We start from the raw sequence: 23,551 nt of genomic DNA on the forward strand, positions 1-23,551 counted from the left end.
TTTGAAAATTCTTGTCCATTATTGAGTATTGTGATGTGCATATGACTCATTTATGTTTTTGTCACCTCCCCCCCTTCTCCTATCCCACCTTGTTAACACATGGGAATGATCTAATATACTGCCAGATTGTTTCAGCATATATCTGGTAAATGTTGATCTTGTTGTATGCAATGTATATGTAATGGCATGCAATTTGATATTCACCCTATAGGCAAAAGCAGACTATTTTTGGTCCACATGTGTGACAATCCAGTATGGTTATTCTATTACATAACTTCTGATCTAATGGAGTAATTGCAGTAATTCCTCAGTCCTCAGTAAAGACTGTATCACTGTCATTGCGCATATTGACAATGCGGATATTTCACATGCTCAACTGGTCATATTCAATGACGTTGTGAAGATATGCCAAAATTGGAGCTTTGCATACAGGGAGATATTTCTGACAGGAGTAGTAACATATACTATTAAGTAGGGAGCAATACTACTTAGCATGACTTGGGGGGTGGAGTTGAAAAAAGTATTCATGAGTATTGTGAAGCCACCTTTTGACGACAGAATAAGTTATAAGTACCAATGTACCAAATTTCTGTGATATTGAAGTGAAACTGGTGAAATATGGTGCAAAAGTGGAAAATTTGTACTATTTACTAAAATGACCAAATACAAGGTTAACCCACATACAGGCATCAACATAATGTTGGACCATCCCCCCATCAAAATATTGGAGGGATTTATCCCCCATCCCCCAGAATCTACGTCTACGAGACTTAATATACTTGATGATGATGTTAAATGATTTTAGAGATACCACAATGGTCTTTTCTATAAGAAATAATATATAAAGAGCTTGATACATACCACAATAACGTGCCGTACAAATTATTTGGCCATTTTGACATCCGCTGCAAAAATGTATAAATTAATCATTTTAAAATAGTGTTGGCCAGAATATCTATATACATGTAAGTCTTTAAAAATATGCTTTTTAAACATGCTTGCATGGGTACACCAACTCTTTGAGTGAATGCTCTCAATTTAAAGCTTTCATTCATTCATTCACTTTATTTATACACGGTTACATGTTCAAAAATATTTGTTCTTCCACACGTCCGTGGTGTAAAATATTAAACATAAAAACAAGATTAAAAGATAGATATATAAAAGAACATTATTATATACAGGTTATTACAAAACATGATAAGAGATCGTTTTAAAAACAATTATCTTACAGATGTAAAGAACTTTAAGAAAATACATAAATCTTTAAATAATTCAAAGTTAAATTTACAATTATTCAAAATAATAACACTAAAAACAATTACACAAGTAATATCTAGTTAAAACATAAAACATATTGAGATGGATTGAGCTAACATTATTTAATCAAATTAAATGAAATCAAACCACCCCATGGCACATAGTTAATCAAGATTTTAATCTAGAGGATGCTGGATATATCAAATCTGATATATCCCACAATTTAAATCTGATAAAGCCAAGTAGGCCTATACATGTAGGTCTATTATTTGTTAAAGCCCACAGAAAGGAGGACATTAATTATTAGTATGCCTTATAAAATATCAATTAGGTAATTTGAGGCGATCTGCTGTTGCCAAATGGAAATTTATGAAAGAACTTTGCGCTGTATGCTTTGTTATTATTATTAAATTTGCAACATCATGGTAGTATGTGCTCGTCAAAGGTTTACTGCAAAATATTGTTCTTCTCCTCAAACATATTATAGTTTTATAATCCCTGTACACTTACCAACCATTGCATCCATCATTCCATGACTGCCCTTCTGTGTACACCATATCACCAACCCTACAAAATACTGGAAATTAAGATATAAATTATCAAAATTAGTACTGTACTTTAATTTTTTCTTCCGTGCAAATTAGTTGTGAAATTTGAAGTTCTGCACACACAAAAAAATTCTCTTTCACCTGACCAGGAAGTTCACCACTATTTACCCTCTGAATCAGTCTGGATGTGATTTGTTTATCTAATGGCCTAAAAACTCTACATCATAGTGTGATAGGTATAGTTAATTAGTCATATAACCAAGCCCAGCTTCCAAACCATACTATTTTCTCATCAATGCTTGCCAGTAAAGTAGGAGGTTATTTATAGCAGCATTGCAAATTTGTATGTGCAAAAGAGTGGGTAATGGCGAATCCAAAGGATGTGGACACAAAACACATCAAGGATCAATAAATGATACAAGAGAATACAAACAACTAGCAAGGTGCACCAACATGATGTGGAGAAACAAGTAAATACAGACTAGACAGTATGCAGGGGGGGGGACAAAAAACAAAAAAATGTAGGTATAAGTAAAGTTTGATAGCCAAAAATGACCAATTCCATGTAAGGCCTACAGAAGTGTTAAACCTACAAAAACAAGAGGGATCAATGGGAATACAAAAGTGTACTAGAACAAGTGATGAAAATCACTGTGCACATAAGCAGACACGATAAACCAAACAAAATGTAGGCAAAATGCCACAAAGTGCAAGAACAACATATCTGCATTTTTGCAGAAGATTTTTCATTTTCAATTGGAGAAGCTTTTTCAATTTATTTGCTTATTTACTGCTTTTTAACTTTTTGAATATTCAATTAAAATTTTATTGTTTCTATGACTTGTAAAATGTCTTTAAAGGTGTGCATTTACTTATATTTTCATATTCCATTAATAACTAAATTTTGCCCAAAATATGATGATGTACTTGCACTGACTCGTCAAAATACTTACATTGTTGATCACAGTTTTGTCCCGCCCATCCATGCACACAGGTACAATCATATGTATTGGTACCATCAACACAATCACCATTCACACATGGGTTGCTAACACAAGAATCACCATCCTCTGGAAACAGAAAACAACATCATGATTATATTGAACTTTGTTTGTATATGAATAATTTTATAACAAACTAGAATTTCACGGTTCTCGACTGCACAGCTCTTGACACAAAGCATCGGCCGCAATTCTTCAACCTTGATATGCATCTATGATGGTTTTTCCCAATAAATTTCATGAACCTGAAGTAGTCTGCAGTGATTTGACCCCTGATGACCCTGAATGACCCCTGATGACCCTGAATGACCCCAGAATGACCTTGACTTTTTGTCACATTTTGGTGGTTGTTCCCACAAAATTTCATGAACCTGCTGTAATCTATGGCAATTTGACCCTGGATGATTCAAAATGACCCCAAAATGACCTATAGTGAACCTGGTGAAAAATTACTTTATTATATTTAATTCAAGGCGATCATACCACTGTTTTTCTATGGTATTTTGCATGTTTCAAATCCTGAATCTTCCTCTGAGAAAGCTTGATGTGGTCAAATAATAATCAATATTTACCTGCACATTGTTGGGTTGTTAATTGCACACCATTATCATAGAAGACAGCATTACATCCACCACAATAATTTGATAAACATCTGGCATCAGGGAAAGGCAAACAAGTAGCAAACTGACATGGATCCACAAGACAGTTGAATACTGGTACTCCAGGAGGGCAGGGTTGTACTGAAATATACAATAACATACAGCATTTGGATTAGAATAGGTATTCTCTGGATCAGACTGATGACCACATGGGAAAGGCTAGATAAAAAACCCAGCATGTGCTTTGTACAATCAACTAAAGAAAGCAGCACCCATGATTATCTTGATCTCAAGGTCAATCATAAAATCATCACAGAGTAAAACTAGAATTAAAATGTGGGGCAAAAGTGGTGTCTTTTCTCTGGCAACACTAATGAAACCTTCCAGATTTAGATGATGTGCTTGCGTTCTTTTAATTTAGCAATATTACATAAAATAAAACGCAGGGCAGTTGGAGCAGCCACCCTCTTCCATCGTATGTTTTACAAGGAGGCCCCCGAGTTGTTATGCCAGCTGATGCCAGACATCCATGTCCATGACCCCAGGTTGCGACGGTCTGTGAGATCCCATGACCTAGCAGTGGAAGTCCCAAAATCAAACCTTGTCAGCCATGAAAGATCATTTCTACCATCTACAGCCCAATTATGGAATTCTCTACCTGCCCAAATTCCAGCCATTAGATAGAGGGCCAGCTTTAGCAGGGAGGTTAATCGCTTTCTGGGTGCATCCTCGTCAGCAGCTTCTAAATGATTTATTTGTCTCTGCTGTTAATGCCCAGTTATGCCATGTCGTTTTATAACGAACTGGCAACAAGTAACCTGGAGCAGACGACTTTATCGGTGTGGCGAGCTGGGCACTCTATCCTTATTTACTTTGTTGGCTCAGATCTGCTGGTGGTGTTTATCATATGACCAAAAAATAGCTGGTGATCAAAAGCCTGTAGCGATATTTATAACCTTACTATTTACCTGTACATTGTTCGGCAGTCAATTGTATATCATTGTCAAAGAAAACAGCATTACATCGTCCACAAGAATCATATATAGATACACATCTAGCATTAGAGTAGGCTGGACAACTTGTGAGCTGACATGGGTCCACAAAACAGTCGTATATTAGTCCAGGAGGACAGACATCTTAAATATACAAAGACATTATAGCATTATTTTTTTTGATTATGCACGATAAATTCCAAATTATTTTGTAAATTTGTGATAAAGGGCCCCCTTTTTGATAATACCAGAACAACATACCGTAAACGTTTGCCTAATAATGGCGCTCATGGGCTCCTTTGCCTTGGGGTAAATTTCATGTACAAATAGAGAACCCCCTCCTCTTAAAATCCCAACAATAATTAAGGGAATGTGCCCTTATTTGTTGGTGGGACTTTTACGGGAGAGCACTTTTAGTTTGTCTTTAAAATTCCAGTTATGTCAAGGGAGCCTATAGCTCCATTAGGCGAACGTTTACGGTATGTCACTCACTCCAAACCAAATGGAATACATCAAATCACACAATGTGTAAAAAATCACTGAATGTCATGCATTCCATCCAAATTTCACACTGAATACATAAATGTGACCATCCACCACGAAGTGGTAGTAAAGTCGGCTCTAGATCATTTTCTGTTTATTGCAGATTTTGAAAGAATTCACTTTCAGCTTCAAAATGACACCTCAACTAGCTTCATCGGACATCTGGAAGTGAAGTTGTAGTTCATCAAAGGTCAAATTCCTAGTATATTCAACATAGAAATCCAATTACTGTTTTTGGTTGTATCTCAAAATGGAAAATGCCGACTTTACGACCAGTTTGTGGTGGATGGGCACAAATTATCCAACACTCAGCAGAGCAGAGACAGATGCAATATCTGGCCCTCATCACATCACAGTCTATGTCTGGGTAATAATAGCAAATTTTCTAGTAATCCACTCCCAAGGGTATTTTGCATTATTCAAATCCTGAATCTACCTCTGACAAAAGTTCATGTGGTCTGTTTTGAGTCAGAAAATAATTTGCCTTTACCTGCACATTGCTGGGTTGTTAATTTTACATCATTGACATAGAAGTCAGCATTACATCCTCCACAGTAATTTGATACACATCTGGCATTCGGGTAAGCTGAACAACGTGTGAACTGACATGGATCCAGAAAACAGTCGACTACTGGTACCCCAGAAGGGCAGGATTCTGAAATATACAAAGACATAGCATTTTGATTAGGAACCTTGGGGTGGTTTTCTGGAATCAGGAGTAATACTAGATGGTGCAAGCAAATTATGAACCATGCATTATCCATATCTGTCAATTGTTTTGTTGTTAAATATGGTCAGATGGGGGGGGGGGGTAATGGAGAGAAACATAGGCATAGATCCCGGAGGGAAGGGGGGATAAATCCCTCCCAATTTTTTCAAGGGGATGGTCCATACAATCATTCCCCCCCCCCCCCAATTTTGATGCTTGTATGTGGATTTCTGACCAAAATTAACCTCATATTTGGTCATTTTAGCCACAAAAGTGCAATTTTTTTGCCCTTTGTGCAAATTTATTCCACTTTTGCACCATATTGAAGCTAAAAAAATGTTATCGCCCAAAGGGGCTGGAATCACTAAACTTAAAGAAATTTTTTCCAACCCCATCCCCCCCCAAGGTCAAAAAAGAAATCTACACCACATGGAGAGAGATTGTATTTTAACATATCAATCATTGTCATGATGACTCTACTTACGTGTATCACACAGAGTCCCAGTAAATCCTGCTGGGCAAACACACACAGGTCCAGTATTTGATTCTCTGCATGCGGCTCCATTTGCACATCGTACATTCGCACATGTAATACCACCTGAAGTGTAATAATAATAATAATAATATAAAAAGTCATTTTAGATAAGTCCTCTTGATTTGAATCTGAATAGCTCCGGAGTTTCAGCCTTACAGCTATATCAATTGTACATAGAAGTGCCTCCATTCCCAATTGAAATTCATACCATATGTGTACTGAAGTAGATGTCTGCATGGAGTTAAACACCCACAGGAGATACTGAAAACATTTGAGCTCAAATGGTCTGAGTGAATCAGATCAAGTCATGTCACACATTGATGTCATCAAATATGTGACCCCTCGGCACAACTGAGCCCTGAAGTCGCCAATCATCATTTTTGAGATATTCAACCAAAATATTCTGCTTGAAATTAGCTTTAAAATGATGTATATCATGTCTATAGTACTTGACATTTAAGTAGTGAAAATCAATAAAACAGTCAATAAATCCTTTGTTTCCTATTGTTTATTTTTAAGTTCGATGGAGCATATCTCAATAGTGGCACTGGCGACATCCGGGCTCAGTTGTGCCGAGGGGTCACATATATAAATAATACCTACAGTGGTGGCCATAAGTCTTCGGGCAACTTTGATAGGGCAATGTAAATAAGCCTCATCTCCCCCATCAATGTTAAGTCCTACTTTTTTGGTCATGTACGCCTAGTGGCATCCAACATTGATTGGTGGGGAAGGGCAAGGATTGGGGTGTTAGGAAAAGGTATAGACTTGACACCTAAGAAACCTCTATTTCATCACATTAAAAATTATGGAAATAAAGCCATAATATAGCATACATTTTTCATAAGTGTCCCAACACATTTTGACCATGATTATATTTGAAAAGTTGAAAAAAAATCATCTAATTTCATTTGTTTGTTTATAACTGAAGCTGATGTTGTCAGTACACTTCTGTGAGATTTTGGCCCAAAATAATGCTCCAGGAGCAGCTGCTCCTGGAACATGAATAATCTGGAGTAATATTCTAAGTCCAACATGCGCCAGAAGCATGTTTTGAATGCATAATGCTCCAGGAGCATATAACAAATATGCTCCTGGAGCATGTTAGACTTGGAATATTACTCCAGATTATTCATGCTCCAGGAAAATCATCTAATTTCATTTGTTTGTTTATAACTGAAGCTGATGTTGTCAGTACACTTCTGTGAGATTTTGGCCCAAAATAATGCTCCAGGAGCAGCTGCTCCTGGAACATGAATAATCTGGAGTAATATTCTAAGTCCAACATGCGCCAGAAGCATGTTTTGAATGCATAATGCTCCAGGAGCATATAACAAATATGCTCCTGGAGCATGTTAGACTTGGAATATTACTCCAGATTATTCATGCTCCAGGAGCATGTTACTGGTGCATCTGCTCCTGGAGCATAATTTCAGGCCAAAATCTCACAGAAGCTGTCAGTACAACTTGCTATAAGGGGATGTACCATTGAAATGGGTCTCATTGTATATCTTCTGGTATATAACTTTTTTTATAAGGATGGTCCTTTTTTGTGAAAATTGGTATATAGATTGGTCATTCTTTCAAAAGCTTCTCAAATTTGTAAACAAATAAGTCAATTTTCCCAAAAACATACAGAATTTGATAAAATTTTCACATTTGGCTGAGAATCTGGGCTTCTGGGTATTGAAATGGTCAGATTTATTTTGGATTTTGTACAATTTACATAACTATGGTCCTACTTCCAGATTCTTAGAGGTATGTCCCCATCCAAACAAAACATGAGTAGTACACCTATGCCTCTGATTAATTTGGGCATATCTACATTTGGACCAAAATCTGGGCCTCGGGTATTGTAAATGGTTCTATTTTTAGCACCAAATCTCAGGTATTGAAATGGGTTTTATTTTGGGGGAAAATATGGGTGCCACTTCCAGATTCTTGGAGGCATGTCACTACCCAAATCAAATATGAGTAGTACCCCCTGGGCCTTGAATATTCATCTGATTACCCTGGGCATATCTACACCTCTCAATCATATGACTGCTAGAAGCCAATTATATGAAAAGTTTCAAATAAAGGTCTACCTCTTTGATCACAGTTGGTGCCAGTCCATCCAGGATTACATGTGCAATCATATGAATCAAGCCCATCAACACATTGACCATTCACACATGGGTTGCTAGCACATTCATCCGTTTCTGGTTGATAGAGAAAATAAACATAATTTTTATACAAGATGTCATGTCAGCCCTAATATGATAAAGGACATATCTTATATTTATTTCACTAACATATAGCCTACATTGCAACTTCTTTTTGCCAGTAGCTTTAGTCAACTTTTTTGAGTGACTCTCACATAGTAAATGGTAGCCCGAGGTACACCTCCATCACTATGATTTCCACTGACTTCTCTGCCTCGAGGTCGGAGGTGTCTACCTTAAAGACTGGTCCAGGGTACACACAAAATACCACTTAGTCACATAAATACCACTTTCTACCATTTCTCACATGAAGATAAGACTTCAAACATTACAAAACATAGTATAAGAAAGTTTTAACTAATTACGTCTCACAACTATTATATTCAAAGCTGTGTGTAAATTTTGAGCACATTTGAAGGTGTAAACAGATTTGTTTTCCACTTATTCACTTAGGCAAACAAGTAACCATATGTTCATAAGCAAATTCAAAGAGATAACATTTCAAAAGTCTTTCAAACTACATATATGTCAATGGACTCTGCGTTTTTCACATTTTTTCGCAACTCAATTTGTTATTTTCAATATCTTACCTTTTTTGTGCGTAAATTGCCACACTTTGCTCACATCAAGTCATATGGAATTTGAATGAGGTATGTACAGAACAAATTTCCCCCACCGTTGAATGTATTGGTTTTCTCATTAATGTTCATTTCAACAAAAAATCTTCTTAAAAGTGTAATGATAGCTTTTGTGTGCAATGGACTATTCCAGTTGAAATCCACACTACCCCTGTGAAAGATTTTGGAAATATCTTCCACAGAAGGAGTATGAATTTCAAATGGATTGAACACATTAGGCAACTCCGTTTGATATTCGTACACCCCCTGAAAAAGATTCAACCTAAATCCTCCACTGAGGGAAGACGAGTTTCAAATAGAGTTGGTTATTGTGCTAATTCCATTGAAATTCATACTCCCCCTGTGGAAGATATTTCCAAAATCTTCCACAGGGGTAGTGAGGATGGAATAGCCCAATTTTGTATCACAATTTAGGCCTGTATACCCAGCAGTGCACTTACAGACATAGATATTGATACTTACTTGTGTCACAATTTCGGCCTGTATACCCAGCAATGCACCTACAGACATAGGAATTGCCATTTCGAGAGCATCCTGCACCATTCTGACATGGTTGGCTGTTACATGGATCAACTGTACACAAACAAACACACAAACAAATAGCTTGGTTAAGTACTAAACAATTTGTCTTCTGCATCACAAACTGTCATATCAAAAAAGGCTGCCTTGTGGGATTTTTTGTCATCTAATCTAAATCCACTGTAAAATTAAATTTATATATTAATTGTAAGGTATTATAACAATATTAAAATCTCATGTCTATTATAAAAGAAACAAGCAGCATGCTGAAATAAAAAATAACAACATGAAATACAACAATGCTAATAAAGAGTCACACACGGCAGCTTTTTGAGATACAACAGTATGTGATGCAGAAGACAAATTTTGATTCATATTCGTTTGGTATAGAAATGATAGTTTATAGGAATTCCTATCAACACAGACCATAATCTTAAAATAACTATACTGTGTGAATGTCCAACAAACCTTTCCTATATGCTGATGTTCTAATTACTGCCTAAAAGGGGGACAAGTCACTCAATGGGCTATCCCAGTTGAAATCCATACAAGCCCTATGCCTTAATCTTACACACACAGAGTGTGAATTTCAAATGGGGTTATCTAAATGGTGACTCGATTTGAAATCACACCCCTGTGTGGGAGATTATATTAGGTCATGTCTTCCATAGGTGGTGTATAGATTTCAACTGGTAGAACCCAATACAACACTGCTTATCAGCCAATAAAATGTTTAGATATCTCATGATCCGAGTAAATCAGGAAATTTACACTCACATATCTATATTCAAGACAAGGGTCAGTGCAGGGTGGCCCCACAAAAGGAAGCAACAGACAATATCCATTATTATATGCTTAATGCTCTGCGTGCTAGCAATAGGCTTCAACATAAAAAGTCAAATTTTGATACTTACATGTACTTGTGTCACAATTTCGGCCTGTATACCCAGCAGTGCACCTACAGACATAGGAATTGCCATTTGGATAGCACTCTGCACCATTCTGACATGGCTGGCTGCTACATGGATCAACTGTACACAAACAAACACACAAACAAATAGCTTGGTTAAGTATTAAACAATTTGTCGTCTGCATCACAAAACTGTCATATCAAAAAGGGCTGCCTTGTGTGATTTTTTTGTCATCTAATTGTAATGAGATCCACAGTAAAATTAAATTTATATATTAAAGGAGGATTTTGTGATCCTGACATCCTCTTTTATGACATTTTTCAGTAGATATCCACAAAAAAAGCTTATTCCCAAAACTTCAGTTGATTCGGAATTTGCGTTTGCAAGTAATGCATGATTATGTGTATTACACTGCTCCATAGGCCACTGTTGTAATTTCGTTCTGGTATACCAGAACGAAATTAAAATTTGACGATATTTTTGCTGAACGAATAAATCTGCAAGAAATATATGGTACATAAACATTATGTAGCCAGAGGTTTCCAGTGATATAAAAATCTCAACTTTTTTGAGAAAAGTGGGGGTTGAGGCTGTGGATCACGAAATGCCCTTTTAAGTGTAAAAGTATTATAACAATATTAAAATCTCATGTCCATTATAAAAGAAAGAAGCAGCATGCTGAAATAAAAAATAACAATATGAAATACAACAATGCTAATAAAGAGTCACACACATCAGCCTTCTGAGATACGACAGTATGTGATGCAGAAGACCAATTGAATACCTGAGTGGAAGAAGGGCCCAACTCCATTTTTTACAAAAATGAGTTAGACCCAGCATTTTATTGCCAGCAGACTGTTCTTCCTTGTGTGTTAAAGATGATCCAAAATCCACTCTCTAAATAGTCTTCCACGTACACTTAATCATGGTTTTCATGGAAGAAAGGCCATGGAGTTGGGCCCTTCTTCCACAAATATTGGGTTAGAGAGGAATTTTGTTCATCCATGAAATCTGCTTTTCACAACAATAAACTGTCTTACTAACATATTACATGCTTCTACTTGTGCAATTAATGGATAATTATCAAATTTCTGTAGCTATTTATAACGCATCTGCTTACGGAACTGGCACTTGCAGTATATTAGTGGAAGAAGGGCCCAACTCCAGCTCGTATTAAGACCTGTACCGTTGCCATGGAAACATCATATATAATTTCGAATGAATGTAATATTGTATGTTCATATATTAAAGGTCGCCTGAAGATGAAAACATTCTGTCTATAAAACTTTTCCAAATATTACGTTTTTTCTTAATATCTCAAAAACAGTTTTGATGGAGTTGGGCCCTTCTTCCACTCAGGTATTCAATTTTGATTCATATCTGTTTGGTATAGAAATGTATAGAAATAATAGTTTATAGGAATTGCTATCATCACAGACCATAATCTTAAAAGACATAGTGTTCCTAATGTTACATTTTAACCAATAACTATACTGTGTGACATATATGTCCCACAAACCTTTCCCACATGCTGATGATGCATGTTCTGATTCAGTGGCGTAGCCAGGATTTTGGAACCGAGGGGGCACAGCTTGTAAATGTACCGACGGAAATATTTTTTGCCGACGGAAGTTGTGATTTGTTGACCCAATTTTTTGTTTGCATGGTTTGAAAAAGTGAAGAGCAAAAAAAAAAAAAAAAAAAAAAAATATTAGGCGGTAACAACATAAAAAACGCACAATTTTTATGTATAATTAACAATTTTTCATAATTTTTTTTACAATTCTCCACTTTTTCCGGTCACCCTGGGTAAAAAATAGTCTTTTGTTAACCCATTTTTTTCAGCATGAACCGACGGCCATGACGAGCGGGAGGGGGCACCAGCCCCCCTGCCCCCCACTGGCTACGCCACTGTTCTGATTAGTGCCTATAACTATAAGGGGACAAGTTACTCAATGTACTATTCCAGATATAAAAGATATGGCCTTAAAGTTCCACACACAGAGTGTGAATTTTAAATAGGGTTACCTAAATGGTGTCTCCATTTGAAATTTATGCTCCCTGTGTGAAGGAGGAGATTAAGGTCATATCTTCCACAAGCCTAAGGGGTGGAATAGATTTCAATTGGAATAACCCAATACACCACTGCTTTATTATCAGTCAATGCAATGTTTAGATATCTCATTAGATAGATCAGCCAATCACAACAAGACATGTACAATGTGCTATTCCATTGAAAATCCACAAAAGTCTTCTACAGAGGGAGTATGAGTTTCGAATCAAATAGACAATTGGGTAACTTCCATCTGACATACTCACTCCAGTTGTGGAAGCCATAATACAGGGGTGTATGGGTTTCAAAATGATTAACTCTGACCAATTATATTTGAAAAACATACTCCCCCTGTGGAAGATATTTCCAAAATCTTCAACAGGGGTAGTGTGGAGTTCAACTGTTATAGCCCAATGTTCCTGTAGCAGGGTCAGTGCAAGCATCATGCTTAATGCAGGCTAGGCATAGGCTTCAATATAAAAAGTCCAAATTTTGAGATTTTTTCTCAAAATATCCAGAGCTATCTCAAGAACCACTGAACCAATACTAGACTTGTTTGTACTCATTTCAATGCATTTTTCATGCTGATACCAAATATGGTCATGAAATGTACAATTCTGAAATATTTGAATTTGTAAAGAAAATTTGAAACTTGTCATCTGCAGTAGATGCCCACATGGAGAGGATTAATAATGTGAACAAATTGTGCTGGTGAAAGTAGCAAGACTGTTTGCTAGAAATAGTGATGGTGGTAGTGGTAGCTAACGGAAAATCAGAATCAGGCTGTCCTGATTTTCATTCTTTTTTCCTGCTCTGATGGTGCTGAGGTGTTATTCAGTGTCATGTGACTTCAGTACTTGATATAGTGCCAGCGTTTAGTATACCAACCTATTACCGAATGAAATGATTCTCATATGATTTACAATTTTAATGCTGTTTTTAAGTCTGATTCTTTAATTTGTTTGTGTGTTATAAGTAGACAAGACAATTTGCCAGTGTTACTTACAGCATGGAACAGTCGTACATATCCAATTTCCTTGTATACAGCCACTGTAATATGGTAAAAATGAGTAATTGTTTAGTATTTCAGTACATACAAGCACTATACTTCTCACAACAGGCAATGCACATCAGCTGCGCATACAAGTTTTTATTACAAGACTTATTTTTACCACTCGCACAGCTGATATGAATAATATTATACAATATTGTTTTGCCCAACATTAATTAATAGACATTCTTAAACACTTGACAATCTTATAGGTTCTTACCCGTGTGATATCACACAGGTCAGCGCATGTGCATCGACGCGATACGTGTACTCGCTATTTGAACCAATCGGAGGCGCACTGCAACAACGGGACTGATCGATTTTAAGCACTAGGTAATTCCTTGTAAAATGTAGAATTTAATTTGATTAAAATTTGTAACACTTATGATATTTTTATTTGAATTGAAGTGTTTAAGAATGAGAATAAAGGTATTGTTTTTAGCCGCTGTTGTGCATCGTCTCATATAACACAGGCGACATCATTATTTTTGGCGTAAATGATAAAACGTCATATTGCTTACCACATATTACATCCGTCACCAGCCGCCCTGGTCTGACCCTCACCATACTGCACTCCTTGATGCATACACTGGGATACTAAATCAAATCAATGAAATTGACAAGTTTAGTAATATTTATGGCAATAACATGGTAAGTTTGACGAGAATCTCTATTAGGCTACATATACTATGAGATCTGCAGATTGCATATTGTGACAAAGTCAAACAATTTGCATGGGCGCTGGCCACCGTATTATCTTTTTTTTCTGCTTAGTTCTACATGAATGGTATGAAAGAGGGTGGTGGGGGGTGTTTGTTTGTATGAAATTGTTTTTTATTAGATAAATTATGAAACTTAGGCTAAATAGCCTAAGGGGTGTTTGTTCAGGCCTTTTTGGCCTTCTGAGCATCACCTCATTCAAATGTGTTGTTTTGCTGTTATTGTATTGTTGTATTTTGAATGAAATAAAGATTGATTGATTGATTGATTTGGACATTGCATGATTGTGTGCTAGCTGGTGTGAATGGTGGCTAGTATTTCCTAAATCAGTTATTCAATTTTTTACAGGGGAAAATGAGAGATAAAGTTAAAATTGTATTTTGTATTCCAAATCATTATTAAATGCAGTCCTCACATAGTATGTGCTTGATGTCAAGTGTGTATCAGACCTAGTGTGCCAACTTCAAATACAACCCAAGGTAGTCTATACCTACTATAGGGCCTTTTAAACACACTATACCCGAGAACCACTAAAACCCAGTGACTGCTCCACCTGAAAAAAATAGACATAATTATCTGGGGGAGCGGTCACTGGATTTAGCAATTCTCTGGATGTAGTCAGGGTTTGTAATATAGCATGGATCTAAAGGCCCTATATAGTAGGGCTAAGATAGTCATGGTCATTGTAACATCAACAATGATTAGTGGATTTTTAGCGGGTTCGCCGTCGGACAAGTTTATAACTGTCAAGCTTTCGTCAGGAGTAGCTCTGACTTCTTCAGGACAAAGTACCTACGAATGAGACATGTAGACCGCCCCTTGCCTACTGATGGCTCTGAAAAGAGCCATTCACTGAAGACTGCCCCTTGTCAACAGAGAACAAGCACATCTCGCCTATCTGCTTATTTTTAAAAGTTTGGTGGCTCTGAAAAGAGCCGTTCACTGAAGACTGCCCCTTGTCTACAGAAACAAGCAGACCTCGCCTATCTGCTAATTTTTAAAAGTTTGCTGGCTCTGACAAGAGCCGTTCACTGAAGACTGCATCAAGAATGGTTCATTAAAGTTGTCTGTATTTTCCATGTTATTGATTTAATTAACAACTTATCCCCCGCCTCAAGTTTGGCAAAAGAAGGAAAAAAACATCATCATTGTCATGACCTGAACTTGAACCCACCTTTCCCTCAAGCCAAACTTTGTTCAGCTTATAATTGGCAAAATTTATTTGGTTTTTGTTTCCACATCTGTAAAGTCCCAACTTATGCTTGGGTTCATTCCATAAGTGCATGCCAGCCATTGGAGTAAGTGCTGCGCCCAACTGCATGCACACCATTTCATTTCAATACATGATGTTATGAGTCATTTTCTTTTGCCAATTTTAAGCCAAACAAACTATAACTATACATACAGGATGTATCAAAATGTTGGGTACCCATCATTTGTGGTGTTTATTGACAAGCTTGCTTCTTCAATATGCAACATCGGATCCTCTTGAAATGCCCAAGATTTATAGCTTTAAGACCTTTCATAATCTATAGCTCCTAGGTTGCATTTCGATATGGCATTCTTGTCCATAATCACTGGAAACTGATAGATACCAATCATTTTGATACACCCTGTATTGTTATATTTACCTGCACATTGTTGTGAGCTCAATTGTACACCATTATCATAGAAGTCAGCATTGCATCCTCCACAGTAATTAGATACACATCTGGCATTAGGGTAGGCTGGACAACGTGCAGTCTGACATGGATCCACAAAGCAGTTGAATGTTGATACTCCAGGAGGGCACATGGCTACAAATCATAATCATAATCATATTAAAATTATAGTCCATATTACTAGACATGAAATTTGGTTACTTATGGATGAGTAATTTTTAGTATTGATTTATTTATTGGTTCTTAATTCGAAAACCTGGGGAGTCTGGTGCAATGTGCAGCACTGACCTACTAATGCTATGGAAGCAATGTTTTGTTGCGACAAAATATTTATTTTGATAAAATAATAAGTTTGTAATAACAAATTTGTAAATAATATCAGGATCCCTATGCTCCATGTGATGGCTAATTCTGTCAGGATATGCAATATCCTAAGTCAATATAATACAAACAAAAAAAAGTACATAAAAAAAATAAAATACACAAGCACCCAAAAGAGTAACATCTTCATAATATATTTAATAACAAAAACAAAATTGTTGCACTCTGAAGAAAGATTGAGATTTAAGCTTGTATAAAGTTTACATTAAAATCATGAGCAATTTAGACTTGCAATATATAGGCTTATATTACCTACAGTTATCACTGCTGTAATTTTGTTTCTTTTTTAGCAACATGACAAAAATCTATTTAAACTACATAATTTAAATTTGACTTCAAAAACGTGAATTGCAAAGAAAAATTCAAATTGTTCAGACCAAATCAAATTAGATGGAGGTAAGCAAATTTTGCAAGCTGTCATGTGATTTCTCACACAAAATCATTGGGCCCTGGGCAAGGGATACCAACTTCAAATACAACCCAAGGTAGCAGTAATTACAATAGACCAGTGCCCTCTGGGGCTAGATGTCGTGTCTTGACCTTTGACACAACATCTAGATTCCGTCTTGTGTTTTCCCTGTTAGCCATAATGCATCTTATTGCTTCATGTATGAGCCAGGTGGAGGTTTTGTGTAGGGTATCAAGATAAGGATAAAATGTGAATGAGTCATGGCCTTCCCAGTCATCAAAGCCATCAGTTAACTATGCAGACTTAATAAAATGTTCTATGGTGTTTTCGCAAGTTCAGCTTGCCTGAGAGGGGGCTCTACATAAAGCTAGGCTTATATCTTCACATTCTTAACAGAGTTTATTACTTGTTGTTTTAATGCTGATAATACTGAATAAATTGACTACATTCAACTTACAGTTTTCACATTGTGTTCCAGAGAAGCCACTGTTGCACATACAGATATATAACCTTGTAGATGCTGGTACACAGGCTGCTCCATTCTGACATGGTTGTGAGGCACATGGGTCTGAAGCAAAGTAATAAGTTACTCCATCAGATTTTTGGGTTTTTTTAGTTCACATGCATTTTGCTTTACGAAGCATTTAGGCATCCATTGGGAGTGGGGTAGGGGTGGAGATGATAACATTTTACCCAATGAATAAGGTCATATCTGTGTGATGGGGGCACGGTGGTCGAGCGGAACGAGCTCCCACTCATAATCGGAAGGTTGCGGGTTCGAGCCCCGGCGACGCCATCGTGTTGTGCCCTTGAGTAAGGCACTTTATCTCCATTACTCCTCTCCACCCATGGGTACCGGCATTCTTAAATGCTGGGAAGGTAACAGACTCGCTGTGGAGGAGGTGTAGCGATCCCCCTATAGCAACATTACATGGAAGAGTCTGGCCCAATCGCCAATGAAAGAGAGATGGGCACTCCGATTACTGTTTATACAGGATCGTCTCCTTTTTTTTGTGGGGGCAAATTTTGCTAATTTTTTTATGTTTTTAGTTTGAAATAAGGCTTTCTGAGGCTGTTTTACATTTTACAGGCACAAAATTTGAACTTAATAAAGGGAAACAAGCTATGGTCTAAAAGATAGGTCAAGTGTCAAGGGGATGGCATCCACATTTGTTTGACAGATGGGAAGCCCCCAACAATAAATTCCTGATGTCAACTGAAGCCAAATTAACTCCTAATAGTATCAAATTGCATTAACATACATGTACTCTAAATCATCTGGAAAATCACTGAACTTACATGTAGTAAAATACTTTATTGTGCATATAAAAACTTGTTTCGGCCTTAAGATCATATCACACTAAGCAATCGCTCGGAGCGTAGCATTTTCTTCCGACACCACTTCCATTGCTGATCGGCAGAGTGACTGCCAATATCTAATGGATATGTTGCTAGCATGCCTAAGCGTCAAATCTCAAGCCAGTTAACTTCAAGGGAACTTTGACACTCCGATGCTGGCAGTGATTGCATGCTGCTATCAATTGTGAAACTCTACCAGCTTTTGATCACTCATGATTTTTGAATCGCAGACTACCATTGCTAAAGTTTGTTCAGCTTATATAAGGCGGAAATTATTCGGCTTTTGTTACTGCGCGTATCAATAAAGTCCCAACTCACGCCGCGTAAATTCACATAAAGCGTGCGCCAGTGACGCATTCGCAATGCACAACTAGTGTAAGCATTAAGCCAACTGCGTGCACGCCCATTCTATATCAATACATGGTGCTATGAGTCTTATTTTTTCCGCCTTATATAAACAGAACAAACTTTAGTATATGATATGCCCTAAACAAACCTGCTGGGATTGGAGCAGCACAAGTATGGCCACACCCGTTAGAGCAACATTTTTGAATCTCACACTATGACTACTAGTATATGCTATACCCTATACCAACCTGCTGGGATTGGAGCAGCACAGGTATGGCCACACCCATTAGAGCAACATTTTGAATCTCACACTATGACTACTAGTATATGATATGTCCTATACCAACCTGCTGGGATTGGAGCAGCACAGGTATGACCACACCCATTAGAGCAACATTTTGAATCTCACACTATGACTACTAGTATATGATATACCAACCTGCTGGGATTGGAGCAGCACATGTATGGCCACACGCATTAGAGCAACATTTTGAATCTCACACTATGACTACTAGTATATGATATACCCTAAACCAACCTGTTGGGATTGGAGCAGCACAGGTATGGCCACACCCATTAGAGCAACATTTTGAATCTCACACTATGACTACTAGTATATGATATACCCTAAACCAACCTGTTGGGATTGAGCAGCACAGGTATGGCCACACCCATTAGAGCAACATTTTGAATCTCACACTATGACTACTAGTATATGATATGCCCTAAACCAACCTGCAGGGATTGGAGCAGCACAGGTATGGCCACACCCATTAGAGCAACATTTTGAATCTCACACTATGACTACTAGTATATGATATGCCCTAAACCAACCTGCTGGGATTGGAGCAGCACAGGTATGGCCACACCAAGTTAGAGCAACATTTTGAATCTCACACTATGACTACTAGTATATGATATGCCCTAAACCAACCTGCTGGGATTGGAGCAGCACAGGTATGGCCACACCCATTAGAGCAACATTTTGAATCTCACACTATGACTACTAGTATATGATATGCCCTAAACCAACCTGCTGGGATTGGAGCAGCACAGGTATGGCCACACCCATTAGAGCAACATTTTGAATCTCACACTATGACTACTAGTATATGATATGCCCTAAACCAACCTGTTGGGATTGGAGCAGCACAGGTATGGCCACACCCATTAGAGCAACATTTTGAATCTCACACTATGACTACTAGTATATGATATGCCCTAAACCAACCTGCTGGGATTGGAGCAGCACACGTATGGCCACACCCATTAGAGCAACATTTTGAATCTCACACTATGACTACTAGTATATGATATACCCTAAACCAACCTGTTGGGATTGGAGCAGCACAGGTATGGCCACACCCATTAGAGCAACATTTTGAATCTCACACTATGACTACTAGTATATGATATGCCCTAAACCAACCTGCTGGGATTGGAGCAGCACACGTATGGCCACACCCATTAGAGCAACATTTTGAATCTCACACTATGACTACTAGTATATGATATGCCCTAAACCAACCTGCTGGGATTGGAGCTGCACATGTATGGCCACATCCATTAGAGCAACATTTTGAATCTCACACTATGACTACTAGTATATGATATGCCCTAAACCAACCTGCCGCGATTGGAGCAGCACAGGTATGGCCACACCCATTAGAGCAACATTTTGAATCTCACACTATGACTACTAGTATATGATATGCCCTAAACCAACCTGCAGGGATTGGAGCAGCACAGGTATGGCCACACCCATTAGAGCAACATTTTGAATCTCACACTATGACTACTAGTATATGATATGCCCTAAACCAACCTGCTGGGATTGGAGCAGCACAGGTATGGCCACACCCATTAGAGCAACATTTTGAATCTCACACTATGACTACTAGTATATGCTATGCCCTATACCAACCTGCTAGGATTGGAGCAACACAGGTATGGCCACACCCATTAGAGCAACATTTTGAATCTCACACTATGACTACTAGTATATGATATGCCCTAAACCAACCTGTTGGGATTGGAGCAGCACAGGTATGGCCACACCCATTAGAGCAACATTTTGAATCTCACACTATGACTACTAGTATATGATATGCCCTAAACCAACCTGCTAGGATTGGAGCAGCACAGGTATGGCCACACCCGTTAGAGCAACATTTTGAATCTCACACTATGACTACTAGTATATGATATGCCCTAAACCAACCTGCTGGGATTGGAGCAGCACAGGTATGGCCACACCCGTTAGAGCAACATTTTGAATCTCACACTATGACTACTAGTATATGATATGCCCTAAACCAACCTGCTGGGATTGGAGCAGCACAGGTATGACCACACCCGTTAGAGCAACATTTTGAATCTCACACTATGACTACTAGTATATGATATGCCCTAAACCAACCTGCTGGGATTGGAGCAGCACAGGTATGGCCACACCCGTTAGAGCAACATTTTGAATCTCACACTATGACTACTAGTATATGATATGCCCTAAACCAACCTGCTGGGATTGGAGCAGCACAGGTATGACCACACCCGTTAGAGCAACATTTTGAATCTCACACTATGACTACTAGTATATGATATGCCCTAAACCAACCTGCTGGGATTGGAGCAGCACAGGTATGGCCACACCCGTTAGAGCAACATTTTGAATCTCACACTATGACTACTAGTATATGATATGCCCTAAACCAACCTGCTGGGATTGGAGCTGCACATGTATGGCCACATCCATTAGAGCAACATTTTGAATCTCACACTATGACTACTAGTATATGATATGCCCTATACCAACCTGCTGGGATTGGAGCAGCACACGTATGGCCACACCCATTAGAGCAACATTTTGAATCTCACACTATGACTACTAGTATATGATATGCCCTAAACCAACCTGCTGGGATTGGAGCAGCACAGGTATGGCCACACCCGTTAGAGCAACATTTTGAATCTCACACTATGACTACTAGTATATGATATGCCCTATACCAACCTGTTGGGATTGGAGCAGCACAGGTATGGCCACACCCGTTAGAGCAACATTTTGAATCTCACACTATGACTACTAGTATATGATATGCCCTATACCAACCTGTTGGGATTGGAGCAGCACAGGTATGGCCACACCCGTTAGAGCAACATTTTGAATCTCACACTATGACTACTAGTATATGATATGCCCTATACCAACCTGCTGGGATTGGAGCAGCACAGGTATGGCCACACCCGTTAGAGCAACATTTTGAATCTCACACTATGACTACTAGTATATGCTATGCCCTATACCAACCTGCTGAGATTGGAGCAGCACAGGTATGGCCACACCCGTTAGAGCAACATTTTGAATCTCACACTATGACTACTAGTATATGATATGCCCTATACCAACCTGCTGGGATTGGAGCAGTACACGTATGGCCACACCCATTAGAGCAACATTTTGAATCTCACACTATGACTACTAGTATATGATATGCCCTATACCAACCTGCTGAGATTGGAGCAGTACACGTATGACCACACCCATTAGAGCAACATTTTGAATCTCACACTATGACTACTAGTATATGATATGCCCTATACCAACCTGCTGAGATTGGAGCAGCACACGTATGACCACACCCATTAGAGCAACATTTTGAATCTCACACTATGACTACTAGTATATGCTATGCCCTATACCAACCTGTTGGGATTGGAGCAGCACAGGTATGGCCACACCCATTAGAGCAACATTTTGAATCTCACACTATGACTACTAGTATATGATATACCCTAAACCAACCTGCAGGGATTGGAGCAGCACAGGTATGGCCACACCCATTAGAGCAACATTTTGAATCTCACACTATGACTACTAGTATATGATATGCCCTAAACCAACCTGCTGGGATTGGAGCAGCACATGTATGGCCACACCCGTTAGAGCAACATTTTGAATCTCACACTATGACTACTAGTATATGATATGCCCTAAACCAACCTGCTGGGATTGGAGCAGCACATGTATGGCCACATCCATTAGAGCAACATTTTGAATCTCACACTATGACTACTAGTATATGATATGCCCTAAACCAACCTGTTGGGATTGGAGCAGCACAGGTATGGCCACACCCATTAGAGCAACATTTTGAATCTCACACTATGACTACTAGTATATGATATGCCCTAAACCAACCTGTTGGGATTGGAGCAGCACAGGTATGGCCACACCCATTAGAGCAACATTTTGAATCTCACACTATGACTACTAGTATATGATATACCCTATACCAACCTGCTGGGATTGGAGCAGCACAGGTATGGCCACACCCGTTAGAGCAACATTTTGAATCTCACACTATGACTACTAGTATATGATATGCCCTAAACCAACCTGCTGGGATTGGAGCAGCACACGTGTGGCCACACCCATTAGAGCAACATTTTGAATCTCACACTATGACTACTAGTATATGATATGCCCTAAACCAACCTGCTGGGATTGGAGCAGCACAGGTATGGCCACACCCGTTAGAGCAACATTTTGAATCTCACACTATGACTACTAGTATATGATATGCCCTATACCAACCTGCTAGGATTGGAGCAACACAGGTATGGCCACACCCGTTAGAGCAACATTTTGAATCTCACACTATGACTACTAGTATATGATATGCCCTATACCAACCTGCTGGGATTGGAGCAGTACACGTATGACCACACCCATTAGAGCAACATTTTGAATCTCACACTATGACTACTAGTATATGATATGCCCTAAACCAACCTGCTGGGATTGGAGCAGCACAGGTATGGCCACACCCATTAGAGCAACATTTTGAATCTCACACTATGACTACTAGTATATGATATGCCCTAAACCAACCTGCTGGGATTGGAGCAGCACAGGTATGGCCACACCCGTTAGAGCAACATTTTGAATCTCACACTATGACTACTAGTATATGATATGCCCTATACAAACCTGCTGGGATTGGAGCAGCACAGGTATGGCCACACCCGTTAGAGCAACATTTTGAATCTCACACTATGACTACTAGTATATGATATGCCCTAAACCAACCTGCTAGGATTGGAGCAG

General features: G+C 38.4%; 1 protein-coding gene across 1 annotated transcript in view; it reads right to left on the bottom strand.

Annotated features, from left to right (window-relative positions):
* Window positions 1–23,551, bottom strand: part of LOC140136473 (uncharacterized) — a 124,264-nt gene that overhangs the window by 40,269 nt on the left and 60,444 nt on the right. The window contains exons 21-33 of the mRNA XM_072158195.1: window positions 17,192–17,302; window positions 15,915–16,079; window positions 14,085–14,160; window positions 13,519–13,562; window positions 10,469–10,579; window positions 8,275–8,388; window positions 6,137–6,250; window positions 5,434–5,598; window positions 4,377–4,544; window positions 3,382–3,549; window positions 2,762–2,878; window positions 1,771–1,837; window positions 862–905 (exon numbers count right to left, since the gene is read on the bottom strand). Coding sequence (XP_072014296.1) covers window positions 862–905; window positions 1,771–1,837; window positions 2,762–2,878; window positions 3,382–3,549; window positions 4,377–4,544; window positions 5,434–5,598; window positions 6,137–6,250; window positions 8,275–8,388; window positions 10,469–10,579; window positions 13,519–13,562; window positions 14,085–14,160; window positions 15,915–16,079; window positions 17,192–17,302 — 1,464 coding nt within the window. The remainder of the gene's footprint in view (window positions 1–861; window positions 906–1,770; window positions 1,838–2,761; window positions 2,879–3,381; window positions 3,550–4,376; window positions 4,545–5,433; window positions 5,599–6,136; window positions 6,251–8,274; window positions 8,389–10,468; window positions 10,580–13,518; window positions 13,563–14,084; window positions 14,161–15,914; window positions 16,080–17,191; window positions 17,303–23,551) is intronic.

This window comes from Amphiura filiformis, chromosome 16, assembly GCF_039555335.1.
Source record: "Amphiura filiformis chromosome 16, Afil_fr2py, whole genome shotgun sequence".
In the NCBI taxonomy this organism is placed as follows: domain Eukaryota; kingdom Metazoa; phylum Echinodermata; class Ophiuroidea; order Amphilepidida; family Amphiuridae; genus Amphiura; species Amphiura filiformis.